The sequence below is a fragment of the Gorilla gorilla genome, chromosome 5, assembly GCF_029281585.2.
Source record: "Gorilla gorilla gorilla isolate KB3781 chromosome 5, NHGRI_mGorGor1-v2.1_pri, whole genome shotgun sequence".
Taxonomy (NCBI): Eukaryota; Metazoa; Chordata; class Mammalia; order Primates; family Hominidae; genus Gorilla; species Gorilla gorilla.
Window position 1 is genome coordinate 56,842,285 of NC_073229.2, and position 19,329 is coordinate 56,861,613.

General features: G+C 50.0%; 1 protein-coding gene across 1 annotated transcript in view; it reads left to right on the forward strand.

The window, feature by feature from the left end:
• Positions 1–19,329, forward strand: part of GLP1R (glucagon like peptide 1 receptor) — a 42,283-nt gene that overhangs the window by 16,515 nt on the left and 6,439 nt on the right. Inside the window, exons 4-12 of the mRNA XM_055390328.2 lie at positions 146–264; positions 632–738; positions 7,309–7,462; positions 8,057–8,216; positions 12,763–12,823; positions 13,391–13,460; positions 13,546–13,634; positions 13,996–14,134; positions 15,126–15,167. Coding sequence (XP_055246303.1) covers positions 146–264; positions 632–738; positions 7,309–7,462; positions 8,057–8,216; positions 12,763–12,823; positions 13,391–13,460; positions 13,546–13,634; positions 13,996–14,134; positions 15,126–15,167 — 941 coding nt within the window. The remainder of the gene's footprint in view (positions 1–145; positions 265–631; positions 739–7,308; positions 7,463–8,056; positions 8,217–12,762; positions 12,824–13,390; positions 13,461–13,545; positions 13,635–13,995; positions 14,135–15,125; positions 15,168–19,329) is intronic.

A 19,329-nucleotide genomic window follows, 5' to 3' on the forward strand; every position in this document is an offset into this window, starting at 1 on the left:
AAGGGAAAAGGATGTCACTAACTCAGAGTAGTCCATTCTGGGGGAGCAGGGATAGCCCTCAGAATGGGGAGGAAGGGGGGCATCTAGCACTGGGCAGGCTGCCCTATTCTGGGCTGAGGCTCAGGGCCAGGTCTCCCCACCCCAGTGCCGCAGGGCCACGTGTACCGGTTCTGCACAGCTGAAGGCCTCTGGCTGCAGAAGGACAACTCCAGCCTGCCCTGGAGGGACTTGTCGGAGTGCGAGGAGTCCAAGCGAGGGGAGAGAGTGAGTTGAGGCGGGGTTCTGAGCCAGGGAGCGGGGAGCCATGTCTTGGAGCACTTCACTGGAGCAAAGACCCTTGGCTTTGATGGGGGCATCTGTGGTCATTTCATCCATCTCCTTGCCTCTGGGGGCTTTGCACACCATGCTTTCTGGACAAAGGTGGTGTGTATTCACCTCTCTGGCCTTGGAACAGGGCCCAAGATATCCAAGAACCATCGCCGTAGGTTACGGTTATTCTCTTTCTTGGTCTTGGTATCCCCAGTGAGTCCTGACTTGGGGCCCCAGCTCTGCCTCTGTCCCATGGGAAGGAAGATTGTGGGAAGAGGGCCATGGGCTGCCCATGTACACGTATGTCCCCCGTGTGCCACAGAGCTCCCCGGAGGAGCAGCTCCTGTTCCTCTACATCATCTACACGGTGGGCTACGCACTCTCCTTCTCTGCTCTGGTTATCGCCTCTGTGATCCTCCTCGGCTTCAGGTAAGGTGGCCCGGACCCCGGGAGGGGGCTGCTTCATCCTAACTCCCCCAGATAGAGGAATGAAGCAGCCCAACACCAAATCAAAGCAACAGTGCAGCACATTCGTCCTTCTCTCAAGAGCTCTCTACAGAGCCCTGACCGTAGAATATGAGGTTGAAAACACAGGATGTGATACTGTGTTCTTGGTCTAGTCTCCATGGTGTAAAAGTGTGCGTATGTACTGCAAAAAAGAACAAAAATAACACGCATGCACCACCACCCTCAAAACCTTAACCGTTGGTGATGGGATTACGGAAAATCCCAGGAGATCTTCTCCAATGAACATGTGTAACTTTAATAACCAAAAATTCAGTATGATTTTAGAAAAGATCTTGGGGATTAGAGATCCTCCTCCCTTTGGAGCTTTTCAGCCCCAGTGGAAAAGTTTCTCCTTAGATCTAACCTAGATGAGACGTTCCTTCCAAACTAGGAGCTGGGAACAGAGTACCAGGTTCTTCCTACTCCTCTGCACTTGGAGAAGGGGGGCCAGGGGGACTGGGTTCAAAGAGGGAAGGGATTCTGAGAGAATGAGACCTCAGGACACCAGGCAGCAAGAGCAGGAGAGGTGGCATTCCCTCTCCTACCTTCAAAGCACCTGGCACAGTCCTGGGCACACGGTGCTCAATAAATGCATTCACTCAATGAATATTCTCCTCTTTTATTATGAATTATTCCAGTGATTCAAAAATGCAGTGACTGATACTATGATCACTCATGCACACACCATCCAGCCTAAGAAATAACATGTCCCATAGTTACACTTCTCTGGGTAACCCTCTCTGATCCCATCCCTCTCCCTGCCCTACACCCATCAGAGGTAAGCCCTGAATGTGCCTCTTTTAATTCCGACACATTTCCTTGTACTTTTACCACATTTGTGAGTAGCTATAGAAATATATAGCAAGGTTCTGTGTATTTTTAATAGTGTATTGAACAAATTTGTCTTAGTCTTTTCCTGCTGCTATAGCAAAATACCTTAGACTGGGTAATTTCTAAATAACAGAAATATATTCCTCACAATTCTGAAGGCTGTGAAGTCCAAGATCAAGGCACCAGCAGATTCCATGTCTAGTAAGTGCTTGTCCTCTCTTTCCAAGATGGCACCTTCTCACTGTGTCCTCACATGGCAGAAGGGCAAATGGGTGAAAAGCTCTCACAAACACCCTCAGGTACCTTATAAGAGGTACTAATCCCATGCGTGAGGGCAGAGCCTTCATCAACCTAATCACCTAAAGACTTCACCTTTTCATACTATTGCCTTGGGGACTAAGTTTCAACATGAATTTTGGAGTGACACAACATTCAAACCATAGCATTCTGCCCCTGGCCCCCCAAAATTCCTGTCCTCCTCACATACAAAATACATTCATTTAATCCCAATGGCTCCAAAGTCTTAATTCATCCCAGCATTAACTTTAAAGTCTAAGTCCAAAGTCTCATCTAAATATTATTTAAATCAGGTATGTGTGAGACTCAAGGGATGATTCCTCCTGAAGGAAATTTCTCTCTAGCTGTGAACTTATGAAATCACTGAAGTTATGTGCTTCCAAAATGAAATGTTGTGGCAGGCATTCTCATTTCATAGGACAGACATTCTCATTTCAAAAGGGAGCAATAGGTCTGCGTGTGGTGGCTCATGCCTGTAATCCTAGCTAATTGAGAGGCTAAAATGGGAAGCCTGCTTGAGGCCAGAGATTGGAGACGAGCCTGACCGATGTAAGAGACCATTAAATAAATACAATTGTTTATTTTTTTATCTGGAAAAAAATAAAGAATTAAAATTCAAATAAAAAAGGGAGAAATAGGAAGGAAGAAAGGAGTAACTGGTCCCAAGTAAATCCAGACTTAATGGGACAAACAACATTAAATCTTAAAGCTTGAGAATAATCTTCTTTGACTCAGTGTCCTGCCTTCCTGATATGGAGGTGGGAGTTGGGTCCCCAAGTCTCCCCGAAGCCCCACTCGCACAGCTTTGCTGGGTTCAGCTCATGTGGCAGCTCTCACAGGCTGGAGTTGTGTGCTGGTGGCTCTACCAGTCTGGGGTCTTGGAGGAGAATCTTGCCCCCCATGACTCTGCTAGTCATTGCCCTAGTCAGGACTCTCTGTAGTGGCCCCGCACCTGTGCCTTAACTACTATAGATTTATTAGAAACCTCCACTCTGCCTGGGCCCTGAGGCTCTCCAGGATATCCTTTGAAATCTAGGTCTTCCTGGATTTCAAAGAAGTAGCTATGTTCCCTACAGCTCATGCACTCTGTGTGTCTGTAGAGTTAGCACCACGTGAACACTGCCGAGGTTTACTGCTACGTCCTCCAGAGGGACGGCCTGAGTTATACCTGGGCCCACTTGAGCCACAGCTAGGGTAGCCAAGGAGCACTGCACCCAAGTGTAGGGAGCAGAGACGGGAGGTGGCCCTGGGCAGTGACTTCCAATGCCTCACAATGTCCTGGGCTCCTCCCCCAAAACTGTTCTGCTCTCAAGGCCCTGACATCTGGACCTAAAAGATCTCTGAAGTGCATTCAGGGTCATTCTTCCATTTTCTGGATGAATGGCACCTGGCTTTCCTCTACCCATACTAATTTTATTAAATGTTCACTTGGCCACACCCTTGGTATTGTCTCCTGAACATGCTTTTGCATTCTTTACAATATGGTCAGACTGAAAATTTTCCAAATCTTTAAGTTCTCCTTCTCTTTTGATTATAAATTTCATCTTTCATTTCTCTCTTCTCATATTTTGCTATAAGCAGTCAAGGGCAGCCATGCTGTACCCTCAATACTTTGCTTAGAGATTTCTTCCACCAAATATTCTATTTCATTGCTCATAAGTCTTTGCTCCCATGAAACACTTGGACATAGACACAATTCAGCCAAGTTATTTGCCACTTTGTAACAAAAAGATGGCATTTCCTCTGGTCTCCAGTGACATGCTCCTCATTTCTATCTCAGACCTCATCAGAATGGCCTTTACTGTTCATATTTCTACCATTATTATGTTCACAACCACTTAGATAATCTCTGTGAAGATTGAAATTTTTGGCCGGGCGCAGTGGCTCACGCCTGTAATCCCAGCACTTTGGGAGGCCGAGGCAGGTGGATCATGAGGTCAGGAGATCGAGACCATCCTGGCTAGCATGGTGAAACCCTGTCTCTACTAAAAATACAAAAAATTAGCTGGGTGCGGTGGCGGGCGCCTGTAGTCCCAGCTACTAGGGAGGCTGAGGCAGGAGAATGGCGTGAACCTGGGAGGCGGAGCTTGCAGTGAGCAGAGATCATGCCACTGCACTCCAGCCTGGGCGACAGAGCGAGACTCTGTCTCAAAAAAAAAAAAAAGATTGAAATTTTCTACATAGCTCTCATCTTCTTCTGAGCTCTCACCAGAATCACCTTGTATGGCCCATTTGTGGAAATATAGACTTTTTTCTAGCCCACCACCCAGTTCCCAAGCTACTTCTACATTTTTAGGTATTTGTTACATGACTCCCCACTCTCGGTACCAATTTCTATCTTAGTCTGTGCCTGCTGTTATAACAAAATACCTTAGACTGGGTAATTTTTGAATAATAGAAATTTATTTCTCATAATTTAGAGGGTGGGAAGCCCAAGATCAAGGCACCAGTGGGTTTGATGTCTAGTAAGGGCTTGCTCTCTGCTTCTGAGATGGTGTCTTCTCACTGCGTCCTCACATGGTGGGGAAGGAGTGAACACTATGCCCTCACATCACAGAAGGCAAAAGGGCAAAAAGGGCTCACAAACTCACGTAGGCCTCTTTTATAAGGACGCTAATCCCATTCTTGAGAGCAGAGCCCTCATGATCTAATCATCTTCTGGAGGCTTCACCTCTTAATACTATCATTGCATTAAGGATTAAGCTTTATCATGAATTTTGGAGGAACACAACATTCAAATCATAGAAATATTTTTCTATAATTTTTTGGTCCAACATTATGTTTGTGTGAGATTCATTCACATTGACACGAGTAGTCCTGTTTTGTGGATTTTTAACCACCATTCCATATTCCATTGTATAATACAGCACAGTGTATCTGTCAACCTTTTAATGGACATTTGAGTTGTTCTCTTTTTTTCTTTCTGAATTACAAATGTTGGGTGCAATGTACATTCTTACTTGTGCGTTTCTCTGGGGCATATACCTAGGAGTAGAATTGCCAGGTCTGACTACCACCTGCTTTCGCAATTTTACTATGTTAAGTTGTTCTTCACAGTGGTCACACCAGTTTACCCTCTCATCAGTAATAAAAGAGAGCTTCCTTTGTCTAGCCTTCTCACCAATATTTAGTGTCTTCAGACTTAATTGTTGCTAACCTGAAGTATGTGAAATTGCCTTATGATTTTAATTTGCATATTCCAGATTCCCAAAGAGATCAAGCATTTTTTTTCATGATTTATTCTGTGAGTTGCTTTTTCATATCCTTTGCTTACTTTTTCATCGGCTTATTTGGATTTTTCTTTTCTATTTTACATATTCATTATATATTCTGGATACTTATCCAGGATTTACCCTCTCTTTAGTCTGTGGCTTATTTTTTCACTCATTTTATGGTTTTTTATGCACAGAAGTTCTTCATTTTAATGGAATAAAGTTTATCAATTTAGTATTGATAAATAAAATTTATCAATAAAGATTAACCAGTTGATAACAGTTAATTTTATTGATTGGTTTAAAATTATTCATTTTTTCCAAAGAACAAATTCTGGACAGTCTTATTAAGAAATCTTTCCTTGGCTGGGTGCGGTGGCTCATGCCTGTAATCCCAGCACTTTGGGAGGCTGAGGTGGGTGGATCACAAGGTCAGGAGATCGAGACCATCCTGGCTAACACAGTGGAACCCCATCTCTACTAAAAATACAAAAAATTAGCTGAGCATGGTGGCACCCGCCTGTAATCCCAGCTACTCAGGAGGCTGAGGCAGGAGAATCGCTTGAACCCAGGAGGTGGAGGCTGCAGTGAGCCGAGATCACGTCACTGCACTCCAGCTTGGGCGACAGAGCAAGATTCCATCTCAAAAAAAAAAAAGAAAGAAAGAAAGAAAGAGAAATCTTTCCTTGCCCTAGTGTCATAAAGATGGCCGTCTATATTTTCTGTAAGTTTCAGAGTTTTGCTCTTCCTTGTGGTTCTTTGATCTGCTTGGAATTCATATTTGCGTATGATATAAATAAAGGATTTCATTTTTTTTCTGTATGTGGAATTAGCTGCCTGAGTACCATTTATTGATAGCCTTTCCTTCCCCCTTGGTTTGCAATGACTGCCATTCCATGCAGCAAGGCTCCACGTATGTATGGGTTGGTTTCAGTCACCTACAGTTTTTTTCTGTTAGGCTGTTTATCTTTCCCCGTCCCAATACCATGGTGCCTTAACTACTGTAGATTTACTAGAAATCATATAGCAAAATCTCCTCCTCTGTGATTCTTTAGGAGTGTCTGGAATATTCTTAGCCCTGGCTCTTCTTTATAAGTTTTTAAAGTTCTACTTTAAAAATGAGGTAGAATTTTTATGAATACGGAGAGATTTGACTCCTTTAAGGTAGCGAGTCTATCTGTGAATGTGATGTATCTATCTCCCACTAATTTAAGTCTTCGCTAATGATTTTAAGCAAGATTTATAAAATTCTCCATCGAGATCTTACCTATCTTCTGTTAGACTCATTTCAAGCTAGTTAATTAAAAATATTGCAAAAGAATTATTTTTAAACATTTACTTTTAAATTTTTTTAACGCAGGCATATACAAACATACTTATCAGCAACCTTGCTAAACTGTCTTATTAGTTCTAATAATTTGTCCATAGATTTCTTGAATTTTCTTTGAAGATAATCTACCATCTACAAATAATAACTGTTTTGTTTACTTCTGATTCTTGTACATTTTTCCCTTGCCTTATTATAGTGGGCAGGATCTGTAGTTACAATGTTGATTAGAAGCAGTGATAACAGACATCCTTATTTTGTTCCTGATTTCAAAGGAAATGCTCCCACAGTTTCTCAGTTAAGATTGATATTTGCTCCTGGTTAGGTAAATAGCCTTTATTAGGTTAAGAAATGCCCCTGTACTTTCAATTTGCTACACATTTTCACATGAAAAGATATTAAAACTCTATCCAATAGTTTCTGAATTCCTACCAAGTGCCTAGTCCTGCTCTGCCTCTGTGAGGCATTTAGGATGTGGGCCCTGTCATGAAGAAGCAGTGTTCCCACTGGGGAAACTGATCCTCATGCATAAATCTCTTTGGTTATGCAAGACTTTGTGTAAAAGGAGATGCTGCAGAGAGAAGGATAGAATGTGGATGGGAGGGGGCAGTGACTGCATAGCGGAAGCCTTCATGGAGAGGCAGGATTCGAGTGGGACAGAAGGATTTTCAAGATGAGGAGGAAGAAGGGTATTCATAGAAGAAGACACACGCACAGTCCCAGGGCTGGAAACATGCTTGATGTGTGTGTTAGCTTGAGAGCCTGGGGTTGTAGAGCAGAACTGTTGGCTGCCTTGCCAGGGAAAGGCCCTGCTTTCTCCCTCAGACACCTGCACTGCACCCGGAACTACATCCACCTGAATCTGTTTGCATCCTTCATCTTGCGAGCATTGTCCGTCTTCATCAAGGACGCAGCCCTGAAGTGGATGTATAGCACGGCTGCCCAGCAGCACCAGTGGGATGGGCTCCTCTCCTACCAGGTGTGTGGTGCATCCAGGACCGCCTCAGGAGGGATGGGCGGTTGGAGGAGGCCTGCCTCTGCCACCCTAGACAGGCCTGGGACAGGAGAAGGCAAGAGCTGAACAGTCCTGGCCCTTCGGGAGCCCCCAGTCTGATGGGAGAGGCAGTTCGCCTTGGGACCCTCCAGTCTGCTGAGAGAGGCAGTCTACCTTGGGGAGCCCCCAGTCTAAGGGAGGAGACACTGCCCTAGGGAATTCTCAGTCTGACACAAAAGAGTAGTCTTTGGAGACACACTTGAGTTTGAATGTCAGCTCTGTCACTTACTATCTGTACACTTTTAGGCAAGTCACTTACTTCTCTGAGGCTGAGAAATAGGTGAGAAGTCACTTACTTCTCACCTGCAGGGGGATACATTACTTTCTTCCAATCAGGATAGTGAGGATTCAATGAGCTAAAGCAGATAAAGTCCTTAGCACTAGCCCTAGCCAGAGATGTGAGCTCTCTCCTTCTGCATTAACCATGGCAGGATAGTGGCTGGAGCAGGATGGGGAGTGGTATCAAGAGAGGCAGAGGGCAGAGCTGTTGTCCCCACGACACCCTTCTTCTACCCCCAGGACTCTCTGAGTTGCCGCCTGGTGTTTCTGCTCATGCAGTACTGTGTGGCAGCCAATTACTACTGGCTCTTGGTGGAAGGCGTGTACCTGTACACACTGCTGGCCTTCTCGGTCTTCTCTGAGCAACGGATCTTCAGGCTCTATGTGAGCATAGGCTGGGGTAAGAAGCGCCATCACCCACCCTGGACCTGTGGCACAGGGGTGGGAGACCTTGACCCCTCTTCTAACATGGTACTTGGAATGCACTGCTGAGCAAGGGGCAGGGCCCACTGGGTAACCCTCTTCCTGGGCACAGGACCTTCTGCCCCGGTGCTGTTAAGATGCCGTAGGGGGTTATGGTCCTCCCCTCCTCTGCATAACTCTCCTCCCTTAATGGAAGCCTCCACCGCATGTGGCCAAACACCACCCTCTACCACTATCATGCACACCACTGGAGGTCATGGCACTGTTCTCTTAAGACCACATGGGGACCTAAGTTCACACCCAGTCCCGGGCAGCCCGAGGGCCTGAAGGAAATGGTGAGTCCTGGTCCTCAAGGTGGGGAGGGGATCAAGAGGGTAGGGGGCTGGCTGGGGGGAGCCTGCTGGTGCTCTGTCACATGATGATGAAGAGGAGGGCTCAGAGGAGAGCCAAGTACAGTGGGGCAGGGGGACCAGAGGCCAGCCAAGGAAAGGGTGGACGGCGGATGTGCCTGGAGCCCAGCTGGAAATGTTCTAGCCAAAAAAGTTTGCCAAGAACCATTGTGTCTTTTTTTTTGCTGGAACATTTCTGGTTGTGCTTCTGCCTCTCACCACGTGGGATTGTAATGAGGGGCAGCATTGGGGTTGGGAAGGGGGCTGGGATCCCCTTCACCCCTGGGAAAACATGCAACAGGCCTTTCTGGAGGGACCCACGGTACCCAGAGAATAGGCCCTGCCCTCTGCCCTCCCTAATCTGCCATTGAATCCGCAGGTTTTCCTGTTCCACACCATCCCTCGCCCTGCTTGCCACTCCTTCATTCACTCCTCCTTCCTTCATGCGCCCACCTCACGCTGCTCTGACCACGGCTGCCCCTGCCACCGACCTCCAGGGACTTTCCAGCTCAGTCACATCCAGACTCCTCTTCCCTGACACTGGTCCTGTCCCTGAGCCTTTGCAAGGCTGTTCTCCATGCAGGAATGTTCAGGGAGCATCCTTCCCACACCAGGGTGTCCACTGCCTCTTCAGGAACCTGCCTCAGGCCACCAGCCCTCGTGGTTCTGTGCTCTCTACCCTCTCAAGCTCTCCCTCCCCTGTCCTTGCACTTCATTTATTTTTACCAGTGTTCCTGAGCCATTTTGCTCTATACAGCTCCCCCCACCCCCCAGGAGAAGAGTAGCCTGAGAGATTTTAATGTGACCAGTGTCTTGAGGGCACCAAGGCCCAGAGCTGGCAGGGCCTTACAGGCAGAGCAGGCCCTGGAACCCAGGCCTCGTGACTCCCGGGCTCTGGCCTGCGCTCATCATGCCCTGTTCTCTTGCCTGGGCTGCATCCCTTCAGTCCTCTGCAGCACCCCTGAGCAGGCTCAGGCCTCTGCACAGGTGGGCAGGTAGGCCTGGCTCCTGCTTACAGATCCCTGCTCCTCACCTGCCTCCTCCTCTCCCAGGACCCAGTCCCTTCCTTGGCCTTTTCTCCCCGAGGCTTCTTCCTCCTGCTAGAGCAGGAGGAGGGAGGCCATCGAGGACAGCTCAGGGAAGGCTGTCTTCAGGGTGGGGGACGGTGTCTGTCCATTCTAGGAAATAGCATCAGCGCTGTTAGTGCCTGTCACCATGGCGACCCGAGGGCAGGAACAATCAAGGGATGTGTGTGATGTGTGCAGAGGAGCGGGGGTGGCTGGAGTTTGGTGGGGACACACTGCCCTAGAGGTCTCTGAGTGGGAGACGGGGGAGGGAGTGCCAAGTCCTTTTCCTACCACCTCACACCCTAGCTCAGGGCTCGGGGTCTGTGGGAGCGCAAGGGCAAGACCCGGAGGACACCCTGCTCTAACCAGAACACCTTTTTCTTGAGGAATTGGGGTGGGGGAGATGGAGAGAGATTCACAGGTTGCTAGGAGCTCAGAGGTGATGCCAGGAGGCCTTGCCCAAGCTGGGATACTTGGGAAACAACTTTCAGCTTCATGTGCAAGTGGAAGAATTAAAATTAGGACTCTGACACAGTTGGAGAGGTCCCCCAAAGGGCGTGGCAGCTTCTGCTGCAGTCCCCAGGCAGTTGGGGGCCTGTAGAAACCCACACGGAGGCTGTGCAAGAGGGAGGCAAATGATGGTTGAGGGAATCATTACTTCCCGGAGCCAGTTCTGCGTGTCTTAATTTGAGCTTTTTTCTCCAACCTGTCTTGCTCGTTTTCTAAATGGGAGAAAGATGAAGCCAGCAGGGAGTGCGTAATGTTTGCATGCAGCAGGGCTTTCGTGACTATGTTTTTTGAAAAGGCCTTGTTAAGGAAATGCTGACGATGAGTGAAACTTGCCAGGTCTGGCTGATAACATGGGTGAGTGCCCTGATCCTGGAAGGAGGTCTCAGAGAGAAGGGACAGCAGGGGGCGAGGGATACCCAGAAGGAAGCTTCTGCATGTGTACGTGGTTCAGGAAATCGGCATGCTCTTGCCCAGAGAATTTTCCTTCCCTTATTGGTGTGTTGACTCACCCATCATTCGTTCCATTCTCACTGGGCATCTTCTATGTGGCAGGGCCCGTACCATGTGCTGGGGCCTTTGGAGACCATCCCATTCCTTGTCCAGTCTCATAAAGGCCTGTTACTAAAGCACCATAGATACTGAGAGGTCCGATTTCTGTAGAAATAAATGGGCCAGGAGAGAGAGAGCTGATGAAGAATGCTGGTCCGCTGGGGGCTCCTTTGCCTCCTCCATCTCTCCCTGCATCATCAGGCACAGTAGATCTGGGCACACAACCTGCTTACTAGCTGCTGTTGAGTGGACACTGATGTGCTAAAGATATAGACAATGGTGACAGGAAAGGCTATGAAGTGGTTCTGTCCTGGAAATGTGCTCCAGGCAGAGATTCCCAAAGTCATACGTGCACGCTCATGGTCCACCCACCACACCCTCACACACACATGTCTACATACCTTAATATGCACATGCTTACCTATCTCAGACACATCTCCAACACTGAGGGAGGGGCCAACGGAGACGAGCATGGAGACAGCCAGTGCAGAAGGCCATTGAGGGCGGTGGGAGTGGGTATGGGATTGCAGCCCTGAATTTGAGCCCCACCTGTGCCCTTCTGAGTCCCTGATCCATCTCCTCATCTGTCATGTGAGGAAGGAAAATCCAATTTTAAATCAACCAACACAGACCCTGAGCTCTCAGGGTGATCTGGGCATTGAGGCTCTGAAGGTGAGTGAGGCCCAGGCTCTACCCTCAAGGAACTGGGAACCAGTTGTATTAATTCTCTTTTGCTGCAGAATGATTAACCCTGAAACTTAGCTACTTAAAACAACAAACCATTGTTATCTCACAGTTCCTGTGGCCTGGAATCTCGGTTCAACGGGTACCTTGTGGCTCAGGATCTCACAGAGAAAACTCTTTAGGCAAGAGCATGTGGATTTCCTGAACCACATACACATACAGAAACTTCCTTCTTGGGCATCCCCCGCCCCCTGCTGTCCCTTCTCTATGAGACCTCCTTCTAGGATCAGGGCACTCGCAGAGAAGCAGCCAGCTGTCACCAGGGTTCCTGTCATCTCAAGGCTTAACTGGGGATGGAGAATCTACTTCCAAGCTCATTCAAGAGGCGGTTGGCAGGAAGCCGCAGTTGCTGGCCAGAGGCTGGAGGCCTCCATTTCTTGCTGCAGAGACCTCCATCTAGGCCTTCTGAGTTCTCTCAGCACATGGCAACTGGTTTCCCCCAGAGCAAGTGATCAGAGAAAGAGAAAGAGAATGCAAAACAAGCCACAGTGTCTTTTATAACAATCAGAAGTGACATGCCGTCACTTCTGCCAGAGGTTCCTGGGTCACATGAAACAATACTGATACAACGTGGACTAACTACCCAAGGGTATGAACACAGGAGGTGGGGATCCCTAGGGGCCATCTTAGAGGCTGTCTACTACACAAGTCAAGTCTCAGCCGAGTGGAAAGTAGTATTGTTGTAGCTGTTGTTATTGTAGGCCACTGCGGACAGTTAGTTGGTCAGCTGGCATCAAGGACTGGGCTCCTGTCTCCATTCCAGGATTCTGCCGAGCCCTCTTGAAGGTGCACAGTGGTAGGGAAGAGATGACTGAAAGGACATCCAGTGCCTTTAGGAGTTGACTGACAACGTGGGCTGAAGCAAGAGAGAAAATGGGCATCAGAGGGTTCGCCTGCTTCTTGCCTCATCCGTCATGCTGTCCCCACCGCATGGCCCAGTCCCGCTGCTGTTTGTGTGTCTGTGGCCTGGTAACTTAGCTGGGACTCTGAGGGCAAGTCCTGACAGTGTGCCTGGCACACAGGAGGTGGGGGACTGATGACTGATGAGGACCTCTCTGTAAGGAAGAGTCTGGGAGTCCGCATGGGGCTCCTGCTGCCTCTGTTCTCCCAGGTGCCCAGAAAAAAACTAGAAAACATAGTTTGAGGCCAGGCAAGGAGAGGGGCTGGAAGTGTGAGGGGCTTGGGGCAGGGAGAGGCCTCGGCATGTGGACTGTGGCTCTGGCCTGCCAGCCCCTCTCCCCTTCTGTCTTTCCCTCTCTCTTAGGTGTTCCCCTGCTGTTTGTTGTCCCCTGGGGCATTGTCAAGTACCTCTATGAGGACGAGGGGTGAGTGTCCTGCTTCAAGGGGGCGGGTGTGCCCAGGTCCCCATCCTGAAGGTCCATGGGATTCCTTGGTACCTGGGGCACCCATCTGTTGAGAGGATAAAGGGGGGGACCAGGAGCTTAGAAGGTGAATTTAGGTCTCTAATCTCCCCTCCCTGCCCCTGCCCCTGCCCCAGTCCCAGGATTGTTTGATGACTAATGGAACTGGGTCTGTGGGGTACATGGTGCCCTCCTGCAGGTTTTTCTGTAATATCTGCAAGTGAAATGTTTGTGTCACTTGTATATGATGCTGGGTACACACATGACTGTGTTGGTAGGTCCGTGAAAGCTTGTTTGGGGGCGGTGTGCATCTGTGTGTATGACTGTGTATTTGGACTGTGCGTGTGTGTTGTGTGGCTGTGCACTGGCAGGGCTCTGTGGGTCCATGGGACTGGTTGTTGGGTGGCTCCTGGGAGCTGTGTGTGTGGCACTCAACATGGCCATGTGCATCGGCGGCCTCTGTGCCTGCACCTGAGCTGGGGGTCCTGTGAGTCCTGCTGGATGCATTTGTGCATCTCTCTCCCTCGCCAGCTGCTGGACCAGGAACTCCAACATGAACTACTGGCTCATTATCCGGCTGCCCATTCTCTTTGCCATTGGGGTGAGTGATGGTGTCAGGGATGGGAGTGGCAGCTATGATAGGGCTGGGCTGGTGCCCCCTGCCAATCCCCGGCCCCACCCCGCAGGTGAACTTCCTCATCTTTGTTCGGGTCATCTGCATTGTGGTATCCAAACTGAAGGCCAATCTCATGTGCAAGACAGACATCAAATGCAGGTGATGTAACTGAGCTGGCTTTACTGAGGACCCTCAGCAAGTGCCCCTTTCCTTCCAGCAGAGAGAGAGAGAGATCCTGGGATGCTTAGCTTAGAGCCCTACACTACCCTCTCCTTCCACCCAGGCCTGGCCTTGGACCCCAAACCCTTGCTTTTGCCCTGTCTCTGGGCAGTCCCTGGACTTGTTGGGGTCTTGACCTCTATTCTTTCCCTCCAGGCAGCCTGTCCCAGGGTATTTGGGGTGGGAGAACATCCATGACCCAGATATCAGGACTTGGTAGGAAGTGGGGAGGGTAGAGAAAGGGAAGAAGAGTCCATGGGAGAGGTCCAGAATGACTTGAGATCTCCGCCCTGCCCCTCAGACTTGCCAAGTCCACGCTGACACTCATCCCCCTGCTGGGGACTCATGAGGTCATCTTTGCCTTTGTGATGGACGAGCACGCCCGGGGGACCCTGCGCTTCATCAAGCTGTTTACAGAGCTCTCCTTCACCTCCTTCCAGGTGACTTCATGCTTGGGGACACTTGCTTGTAAAGTCCTAGAGTGGGGGTGGGACAGACACCAGCCTGCATCATGCAGATGGAAAAGGTGGGAAGACTGGGACCTGGAGGGGTGATCCCTGCCCAAAGTCACCTAGTTGGAGCAGAGCCAGAACTAGTATCCCCAGGTGTCCCAATACCTGGGCCAGTCTTCTCTGTAAGCACATGGGACAAGAAGCCTTCCTGGATGTAGCTCTGGGTACCAGCCTGGCATTGCAGCTGCCATCTACTTGGTGGCGAGCACCCTGCCAGGTGCTTTACATGCATTGAGCATTCACTCCTCACAGAACCCAGGAGATGTGCAGGGTTAGCCTCACTTTACAGAGGAGCCTCAGAGGTGTTAAAACCAGAGTTACGGTGTCACAGTTTCAAAGAGAAGAGCTGATCCTCTCCACTAGCATTAGATGATGCTAAGGGGGTGTAAAAATACAAAAAAACTGGTCCCTGCCCCTCAAGAGTGTCATGAGATGCCTGCACACATGTGGGCTCATGTGTGTGTATTTACATACATGTGCAGACACACAGAACACAATTCTGGAGCCCTGGTTCTCCTTCGTGAACAGATGGGGCTGGAGTGGGGAATATTCTCCATGATCAGAGCCATTGTACTTCACTGGATCAGGCCTCCTCAAGGAGAAGTTGGATGTAGGATCTCTACAGCTTCTGGGCAGCTTCTGAGGAGGGTCTCCTGGACCCCATGGCACATGCCTGGGAGACCCATGGGGAGAGGCTAGCTGGGGCCTGTAGCCAGGCCTAGTCGGAGAGGTGCAACCCTGGTGTTCCTTCAGAAAGGAAATGAGAGGGAAGCCACTGCCCCTTTCCTGGATCTGCCTGGGCCGCTGGATTTGGGGAGGCGGTTGTTGAGGATGGAGTCCCAAAGTGCTTCCGACCAGGGCCAGTCTGCAGGGCACCTCCCTCCTGCTTCCTCCCTCTTGATGTGACTCTTGTTTCCAGGGGCTGATGGTGGCCATCTTATACTGCTTTGTCAACAATGAGGTAAGCTCTGAGGAGGGACGGTGGGGACCCTGGTGGGTGGGTACCATCAGCCAGTCTGGAGTAGTACAATGGGGACTCCCATCAATCTTGCCAGCTGAAACCCCCTACTCACCTCACTGAGGCACTAGGGTTGAGAAGCCATCTTGTCCACAGATTTGGTTTTCTGTGCATGGTCTCTCTACACATGAACACACACACACACACATACATGTACAGGCATACCCTAATGGCATGTGACCCTAGGGAAGACCCAGACTCATGTTAAGGGGATCCTGAATGACCCTCTTTGCTTGGTGGTAGTGACTGTCACTTACAAAGTGATTCAACACACACATACCCAAGCCACATGCTTGGGGCTTTAATAATCACTATCTCATTTAATTATGACCCCCACATCCCTCAAAAAAAAAAACCCTGCTAAAATTCTTATTTCATATTCCCATTTTTTATATGTACATGGGAACACTGAAGATCAGAAAGAGTCAGGAACCTGCCCTAGGTTTGGAAATAGTGGCACACATCGCTTCTTAGCCTTTTGGCTAAGGTGAAGTGTGGAAATAGTGGCATGGCAGAGCCAGGATTCAAATTAATTCTGCATTAAAGCAGAAAGCACCCCATTCTTCATACACACAGGCAAGAGCCCTGGCTCACTGTGGGGAAGGGGGTGGCTTTCTGGTGCTAGGATGGGAGAAGGGGGTTCTTGCTGGCCCCACACCCTCTCCTGAAAATGTCAGCAGGACAGCAGGCCTCCCTCCCATCCCTGAGATGGTCAGCTCCTGGGAGGAGGGCATGGCTGTGTTCATGGGCACCTGGAAAAGGCCCCTTCCACCAAGGTACTCAGCTTTGGAATCCCAGAGCTCAGGGATGTTGGAGTCAGCACATTAATAGGCTTGTCTTTTTCTATGGGTGTGGGGGATGCAGAAAGGACAGTGGGTGGGGACCTGGGTGTTTCAAGGAGCTATGAGATGGCTCAAAGAAGCAATGTGATGTAGCAGAAAAGATGCAAGGATGCAGGCTTTGAGCAGAAAAGATGCAAGGATGCAGGCTTTGGCATCTTGTTTGGTCTGATCTGGGCCCCATCACTTAATGAGCTGTGTGAATTTGCCTAAGTTACCTGCCCACTCTGAAACTTAGTTTGCTCATTTACAAAGTGGGGATAATCCTGTAAGGATTAAGAAAGTCTGAAAAAGGTGGGAAAGGGGAACAGAGAACAAGTCCTTCCTTCAAGGTGGGATGCTGAAGGCCCATCCTAGCTCCTCACAGGTGCTGCTTGGCATGAAGAAACACACACCATTATCTCCAGATGCTCAGTAAGCAATCACTATTAGATCAGCATTCAGTGATTCCCAGAGACAGGGGCCTAAGGAATTTGAGAGGATGCCGTGCAGAGAAAATGAGGCTGGGTGAAAGGGAAGGGAGGGGAATGTTCCCCTGACCCTGAGGCCTCCCCCTGCTCCTGCTGAACTGGCTACCTGTGGGAAGCATGGCCCTCAGATCTCTAAATGGGAGGGAAACCAAGGTCTCTTAAGTGCTTACTGCATATAAGGTGCTCAGAGTGTCTCATTACATCCAATGCTGTGCAGCAGATGGTATCCCCAATTCACAGCTAAGAACGTTAAGCCTCAGCAAAATGAAATGAGTAGCCTAATTCAATAGATAGAAGGTGGTAGAGCTCGTGGGCTGTGGCGGAGGCGAGATCCCACTTAATGCCTCAGGGAAGCAGGTGCTGGGGAGGTGAAGGCAGCGCCAGGCAAAGAGTGGCCCATAAATGGGATTCTGGCTGCTCCTGGGACAGGTCTTTGAGGACCCAGCAGGCTCAGTTTGGAGGGTAGGGCAGGGAACAGGCTCTCGACCCACAGGAGGCAGTCCTGGTCCTCCTCCACTGCCATATCCTCAAAATGAATTTCTTTAAAACTGATGCAAACGAGGAAGTGCAAAAACCTAAGCTCTGTGGGTGGCCTCCCCTCCAGGAATGCTCTCAGCCAGCTGGGTGATGCGCTACCCAGCCCTGAGCTCTGCTGCTTTCCATTCCAGCCCAGTGGTGATGGGGGCAAGACAGGATAGCATGTATCCTGTGCGGGGATGAGGAGCAGAGGCCTATAGGGAGAGACTGAGGCTCCCTGCTGCCACCTTGTCATCTCGACCCCCCACGTCCCCGTTTCTCACTTCTCTATCCTCTGACACTGTCACTGCAGCCCTACTAGCAGACACGTGTGCTTGGCTTCCCCCCCGCCATTGTGAAGAGTCTCCCCTGACCCCTGGCTCAGCTGCCTCTCCAGATTCCATCCTTCCAAGCCTAGTCATCTTATCACCTCCCTCCTCATGCACCACCTACGGCTGGCCCACCTTTGTAAGGGGATAGTACTTCTTTGCCCTTGGAAAAAAACTTGATCCTGAATCACCAGAGTTGCACCTCTCTGACCAGGCCTGGCTACAGACCCCAGCTAGCATCTCCCCGTGGATCTTCCAGGCTAGTGCCATGGGGTCCAGGAGACCCTGCTCAGAGAACGGGAGAACGTGTCTCCCTTCAGAGCACCACCCAGTTCCTTTAAAGCCACCCTGAGACTCCTCATGCCCTGGCTGCTCCAGGCACAAGGACAGATACATCATTGTCACTGGGCCACAAAAGACACATGTGGCTCTGGGGCTAAGGCCTCTGTCCACAAGAGCTGTTCTGCAGACCCAGGGTTGCCATGGCAATGCCAGGTACTTGTGACCTGAGGAGAAAAGATGGCTTGAATATTGGTTCTGTGTGGCTGCCAAGGCCTGCACCAGCTGCTGGTGGGCATGAGTGGGGACAGGGAGGGGGAGGCCTGAAGGTGGTTTTGCTGTAGCTTGTGCCTGAGAGCCACAGTGAGGTGACTCAGAGCCCTGAGTGCTTGTCCCAGCCCTGCCACTGCCGAGCTGTGTGACCTGGGGCAAGTCATTTTGCCTCCCTTGCCTCTGTCTCCCCAGCTGTAAATGAAGGTGAATGAGCTTCCCAATTCACCCCGAATCCGGAGGCTGGCATGGTGCGTGCTGGAGAGGGAGGTCAGGAGGGGTGTGCTGCACTGCAGAGGTCGAGGGCAGGGATGAGGATAAAACCCGATGGTGGAGGAGGAAGTGTGGTGGCCTAAGTCCCAGCCCAGGTGCTCAGAATCTGTGGTGTTGTCTTTGTGGGTTCATTTTCACAGCTGAGGAACAGAAGGAACCTGATGTGAGATGCTCATGTATTTATGTGTTCATTCATTTGGCTCATTTAAAACACATGTACTGAGCACCTGCTGTATGCTGGGCACTGTGCTAGGTTCAGGGATGCTGAGATGAAGAAGATGTGGTCCCAGCCCTCGAGGTGCTCCCAGGTGAGAGGTAGGAGATGGACCAGGGACAAGCAGGACTGCAAGAGCCACGCAGGCAGGAGGCCAGGGGTTAGGAGCCGGGCATTGGAATCAGGCCAGATCTAGGTTCAAATCCTGGCTGAGCGACCTGAGGAAATAAACACTCTGCACCTCAGTTTCCTCATCTTTAAATGTGGAGCTACTTTGCAGGGTTGATGTGAAAGTTAGCTAAGATAATTAATGGAAAATTCTGTGCATACAGTAAGTGCCCAATAAATATGGTGATTTTCAAGGACAATCGTGATTACAGGGGTCACAGCAGAGGTTCAGGAAAAGTGCTGAAGGAGATGGGGGCAGAAGAAGACACTGTGTGTCAGCACCCTGAGAAGTCCCATAGGTGTCCCTGAAACCTCTCTTTGGTCTCTGGTTTCCCGGAGGTGTGCCTCAGTTTACCATCTTTCCCCCCCTCTCCAGCGGAAGGGCTATGAAACAAGCCTGGCCTCCTGGCAGCTGCACAAGTGGGGGCCACCACTGGACTCAGGGCCCCAATCCCAGCTGTCAGCATGCGCTCCCTTCACAAAGACTCAGCCGGGCAGGGAGCTGGCATACAACAGGGTGGCTGTAGGTGGTGTCTGCTCAGCCTCCTTCCCTCCCCCACTCAAGCTTGGGTTCGTGACACTGCATGGGACACTGGCGTCATCCTGGCAGGCAGCCTCTGGGCCATCTCAACTCTACTCAGTGCAGAAAATGTTCTTTTAAGGGATGGCATGCAGCCATACCAGGCGTCTTGCTGGGCATAGCTGGATGGACGACAAAGGAGGAGAGGAGGGTTGTTTGCACAGGGG